This window comes from Orycteropus afer, unplaced genomic scaffold, assembly GCF_000298275.1.
Source record: "Orycteropus afer afer isolate SDZICR_OR568_19922 unplaced genomic scaffold, OryAfe1.0 scaffold00310, whole genome shotgun sequence".
NCBI classification, from domain to species: Eukaryota; Metazoa; Chordata; class Mammalia; order Tubulidentata; family Orycteropodidae; genus Orycteropus; species Orycteropus afer.
The window spans coordinates 2,752,552-2,758,333 of record NW_006921897.1 but is presented as its reverse complement, the minus strand read 5'-3'; the positions used below and the strand labels follow the sequence as shown (position 1 = coordinate 2,758,333).

The following is a 5,782-nucleotide window of genomic DNA, read 5'->3' as shown; positions in this document are numbered from 1 at the left end:
CCCACCAACATTTTCAGCTTCTCAGGTTTCTTGGGAAAGTGCTATCCAACTTATAATATATGGCTGCTGGCTGGCGAGGACCTGCATTTCTACATGAACCTGAAGAAACAGGTATCACTCCACTAATCCTACCTCCAGAGTCCACTTGGGACATAAGTGTTCTATGTAACTGTTTCAAAATCCGTATTATCTTTTAAAATTTTTTTCCCTTGATTTCAATATGCCTTCCATTCCTAAAAGCACATGGTTATCAACAAAAAATTCAAAGCAGAAAATCATTTGGTCATGAAAAAGTTAATACAAGACATTGCAGAATTTAAAGTATTAATACATATTTGAAAATCCCAAGGGAGGAATTATTTATACCAATGAGTCTCAAAGTGTGGTTCCCAGGACCAGTAGCCACAAGCATCACCTGGGAACCCATTAGAAATGCAGAGTCTTGGGTTCCACCCCAGACCTACTCAATCAAAAGCTTTTGGGGGTGGGCCTAGCAATTGGGGTCTTAGAAACCATCCAGGCCATCCTGATGTGTGTTCAAGTTTGAGTGCCCCCAGTCTTGGGAGTGGGAGCTGTGGTAGTGTAGTGCCTAAGGCATCTGACTGCTAACCAGAAGGCTAGAGGTTCAAACCAGCCACTCCTCACAGGGAAGATTGAGTAATCTACTTTCATAGAGATACTGCCTCGGAAGCCCAAGGAGGGGTTGCTATGAATCAGAATCGACTTGTCAGCAGTGGGTTTGGTTTTGGGTTTGGAGTCTTGGCAGCAGTTCCCCAAAGCTATTTGCCATGGAAACATTTGCCCTTTCATTAAACATGTGGCAGGATTGATCCTCTGTACCGGGACATGCTGCTGAGGTGTGTGTATGTGCATGTGTGTATGTGTGTATGCCCAGGAGATGTGGAAGCATTGGTATCTATCATGTGGAGGGGCTTTTCTTTGAGAGCTATTTACTGATGGATTTATTTAAACATCACCTGCCTTTAAACCTCATTTGAGGCAGCTCAAAGAGAATATTGGGGGTGAAGGATTCTTCCTGGGTATTTTGGCCCCTTCCTGTTTGCATCAGCCTTACCTGAGACACCAGTGTGCTGATTTGTTTAATCTCAGCAGACCGAGCTGTCCCTGGATGATGAAAAAAGCAAGAGCAACAATGAAAGTAGTCAATAACCCAACCTTTAAGTCCTTGGAGCCAGAGGGAGACAATGCACTGCTTTTCTCCATTGATTGAAAACTGAAAGACTTAGCTGAGGAGAGGTGAGTCTCAAACCAAGCAACAAATTTGTTGCTGTGCAGTAGATTCCAACTCACAGCAACCCCATGTGTTGCAGAGTAGAACTTCACCCTAGGCTTTTCTTGACTATAATCTTTATGGAAGACAGTCACCAGGCCTGGATTCCAAGGCACCTCTGGGTGGGTTCAAGCTGTCAACCTTTTGGTTAGTAGCTGAGCACTTACCTGTCTGCACTACCTAGGTACTCCTTGAGTGAGAGTGCACTGGTGCTTAAAACATGGAGCAAGGGCTTCTGGGAGTCTGAGCTAGGCAGGCAGCCTCACCTCATCCAGGTGTGCTTTAGGGCTCAGGCAGGTGAGGGCTCAAGATGCAATCAGAAGGGGTCAGGATTTGGCTGGCCTGGGTTAGGAGCTGTATGGATCTGGCTGAAACGTCTTGGAATGGGCAGCTTCTTTTCCTTGCAAAACCATACTGCTTGGGTGATCACCTTATTTTTTGGATACCCTGAAAAGCATCTGTTCTTTCATATAATGACTATTTTCAAGGCTTTATGGCCAGGTAATGGCAGTTTTAGGGAGCTACTGAAAAGTCATCAGCATTAAAAAGAAAAAAATTATACAATTTCCCTCAGCTCTCAGAGATGAGCAATTCTTTAGCCCTTTGTCTTCACTCTACAGAGGAAAGGACAGAGGGACAGAGTGGAGAAATGGCAGGGTGAATGGCAGAAAAAATATGAGAACATAGGTCTCAGCTGTACAATTTATTAAGTGGAAATGAGAATGTCTCCATTGCAATCTGAAGTCCAAGTACAATAAACATACTTTAAAGAATGTTCATATTCATACGAATTCCTAGACTACAGTGTATCTGAGGACAGAAGCCGTATCTTCATAATTTAGTGTTTAACTCCAGTTCCAATACAGTCATTGGCACATAATGATCGCCCAATAAATACATACTGAAGAATTTTTCTTTGAATGAATATAAAGAGTTTATTCGGTGCGTATTTGGGTATACAACAACAAATATTAAACAACTGTTTATTTATTTTTTTTAACTTTTTGTGTACAGGCAGAAAACTGCCCATACATGCTATGTCCACTTTTGGAACACAGATTTTAACAAGTATTAATGCACAAAATCTTACATATCATGCAACTCTATGCCAAGATTCCAACTTTCTTCCATGCAACAGATATGAAGATCTAAATGGAAACCTAGCTAAGTCTTAAACACTTTTCCAATAGCAAGTATAAGTATACGGTGTTTAGGGGTTAACCAATCTTAACATTTCCTTGTACACAATATTCACGTGCCAAATACAATGACAGAGGACTCATACACACACAGATAAGACATTTCTTATTTTAACAACACAAAAGACAACACCACAGTTCCACAGTTCCTGTCATTACACAAGAAGCCACAACAATAGTTTAAACGTGATACACAAATGGAATAAAGAGAAATCTACACTTGAGGGTAATTTTTTTGTTTTTTTAAGTTATCTGTACTGACTGGGGTTGACAATACAACTCAGTTTCTACGCGCAAAGTACAGCACAAGAACTTGACCAGAATGCTACAAATCTAAAAAAAATTGGTAAAGTCACATGAACACTGTTACCTTGAGCCTGAGATGCCAATTCCGATTCAACCCTGAATTTGGTTGATTTGGATTAAGTGACACAGAGTCAATAGAACCATTGAATTTCAGAAATCATGAAGCTGCACTATACTGAAGTAAAGAATACATGTGAATCAAGCATAGATAGAAAACATGAAGCCAAGAAAACAACACGGTTCACATAATGTTCTTTGCCCCTACAAAACATGTAAGCAGTTAATTTTGTTTTGTGTTGTGTTTTGTTTTTAAAGAGCAATTGTGGTCTTTTAAATTTTCTTGGTTGGAGAGCAAATTTGTATCAGCACGAGTGCTGTGAAGTGTTTGTGGTTTGTCACCCCCAAAGTACATGCGAGATCGTGAGCAAATTGGACAGTCCTTCTCCCGGATTTAGTTCACTGTTAATGCTTGGCATTCTTTGGCACAAGCTCAATCTAAATTAGGGGGCTTAAGGATGGATGATATGAAGGGCTAATGGCAGACCGAACAGTGGACTCTGCCTGTTTGTTTGGTAAACGGCACTGACAAATTTGAACTTTTGGGTGAAGGACTGCTAGAAGAATTCAACAGCACCTGGAGGTAAGGTTCTGTTACTGAGCCCTTGTTTTGCCCTCACTGGCTACGTTGATTCGTTGTGGCTCATGGATTTGCCTCCGTTCAGCACGCCGGAGACACTTCTGCTCTTGGTGGGGGTCCCACTTCCAGATCGGGAGAATTCCGTGAGGTCGTGCAGTGACGGCTCCTTGTACATGGCCACTGGAAAGCACAGACAGACAGCGTGAAAGGCCTTGGAATGGGCATAGCACACCGACCCGTCAATCTTCTTCCCCCTATTGGGCTTCTATGCTTTCAGGCAAACACTACAGCACTCTTTTCAGGGCCTGAGTGGAGAGTGGACTGGATTGGATGAAGCAAAATCTAGCCTTGGTGCAGTCGAGTCTAGAATTAGCTAACATTCTAATGTCTAGCTTCCTTCACTAGAAATTTAAGTATGATCTATAGCTTACTGGGCAAGGCAAATATTAAAATTTAAAACATAAAATACTGGTTTCTATCATGCTTTAGTATTAGCATGATTCTCGATTCAATAAATAGTAAATACTATTATGGTTGAGCTTGGCTTACACATATGGCATACTTACAATGGGCTCAATACTGCTCTAAGTGCTTTATATGGACTATCTCATTTAATCCACATCACAGTCCTATGATGTAGGTACTCTTATCCCCATTGGATTGATGAGGAACTCGAGGCACATACAGGTTAAATAACCTGTCCCCGACCATCCAGTTAGTAAGGGATGAAGCTGAGACTCAAATCCAAAGACTGTTCTCTAAAAGACAGTGATTGAGCGGTTTGAACTGGGCAGTCTGCCCCTACCATAAGCCCCTATTCTAAGCTCAGGCTAGTAACCTCTTTGGGGTCTTGGTCTGCTTTCTTGACTTTCCTGTTCCTCTTCTATCTTATCCCACTGCTTCTAATGTCCCGATCTGCAGCCTATTGCTATCCTCCACTCCTTCTAACTTGCTTTTGTGCCAATAATGACTGGTGAACAAAGCTATGAAAAACACAATGGGTGGGATAACATTGTTGGGTCCTTAGCGAGGATCCGGGAAGCTTTCTGCTAAGCGTTAGTGCACACATCTGAGCATCTGTTTCTGTCCAGGGATCATTCGGGCATAATTTGGAGTTCTTAGCTGTGCTGAGTTAGCAATGAAGCCACTTTCACGTAAGTAAGGTGTTATTCTATGTACATGTACAATAAAAAAATCAAAATGAGCAGATTAGATGGCATCATCAATGCCTTAAGGTTTTCTGTGTATTATAAAAGGCTACTAAATTATTGTTTAAATGCTTTTGTGTGGAAGAAACATTATTTCACTTTCAAAAGCATGCTAAAGAATTCATTTAAATAAGTAATCATTTAATCCCCAGTTTCAAGTTTACCTTTCAGTGGTTTGGGCAGAAAGTGAGCAGCAGGCTTGTTCTTCTTCACATGGTTGCCTTTCATGATCTCGCCCTCTTTGTTCAGGCCCAGATACCACCCTCGGCCTGACTGCTGCTGACGATATATCATCGACGAATACGTCACGTAATAATTTTCAAACACCGATTCTTTGAATTTACACTCAGGTGTGAAATGTTCCTGCAACAAAGACATAGGCAAAAGCTCAAGATCAACAGTTAGGAATTTTATGAAGAACCATCTGGTACTGCCTTTCAGGAGGTTAGGACATGCTTTGCAAGCTTACATGACCAGTGGTCCACATTAAGAGTGTAAACTATTATCAGTGGAAACCAAAAGACGATAGCTAGCACTTCATACAGTGCTGTAAAAAAAAAATTGAAAGTGCTACTACTCATCAATAGTTAGCTCTTTTTGTAAGAGAGTCACGGAAAAATGAACAACCAAAGAAGACAAATCTGAAGTCATCACATCCATCAGGTGGAGCTTTGTTCTTGTCAGGATGACATATGAGAAAATAAGCATTCAGCCTTTGTGCTTAATTCCCATGGATTCTTGAGTTACCATGGACTGATGGTTGCCAATGGCCAGAGGCTCAAAACTGTGTTACAGTGCAGCTCGTTAGCATTCTTTTGCTTTTAGGTAAAGCATACTGATTTTTTAAATCATTGGGCTTTGACTTAAAAAGGAAAAGGAAAACAAAACAAAACAAAACAAAAAAACCCCAACCAAATGCATTCTGTCCTCACCTCATCCTCGCCTTAGTAACAACATTTATAAGCAAATCAATATCGAAGGCAAGACTTTACAATAATTTCACAAGCAGAGATGAGTGAACAGTCCAGGGGACTCTGAACCTGGAATGTGGTTTTCTGCCACAGGCATGGCCATGTATGTCTTTTTTGGACTGGCCCATACAAACAAGGGGCTCCTGACCCAACAAATGGTTTGAAGGGGG

General features: G+C 41.3%; 1 protein-coding gene across 1 annotated transcript in view; it reads right to left on the bottom strand.

Moving 5' to 3' along the window:
- Positions 1 to 3,476: 3,476 nt before the first annotated feature.
- FGF13 (fibroblast growth factor 13) overlaps positions 3,477 to 5,782 on the bottom strand; it is a 241,794-nt gene continuing 239,488 nt past the window's right edge. The window contains exons 4-5 of the mRNA XM_007951718.2: positions 4,806 to 5,004; positions 3,477 to 3,613 (exon numbers count right to left, since the gene is read on the bottom strand). Coding sequence (XP_007949909.1) covers positions 3,477 to 3,613; positions 4,806 to 5,004 — 336 coding nt within the window. The remainder of the gene's footprint in view (positions 3,614 to 4,805; positions 5,005 to 5,782) is intronic.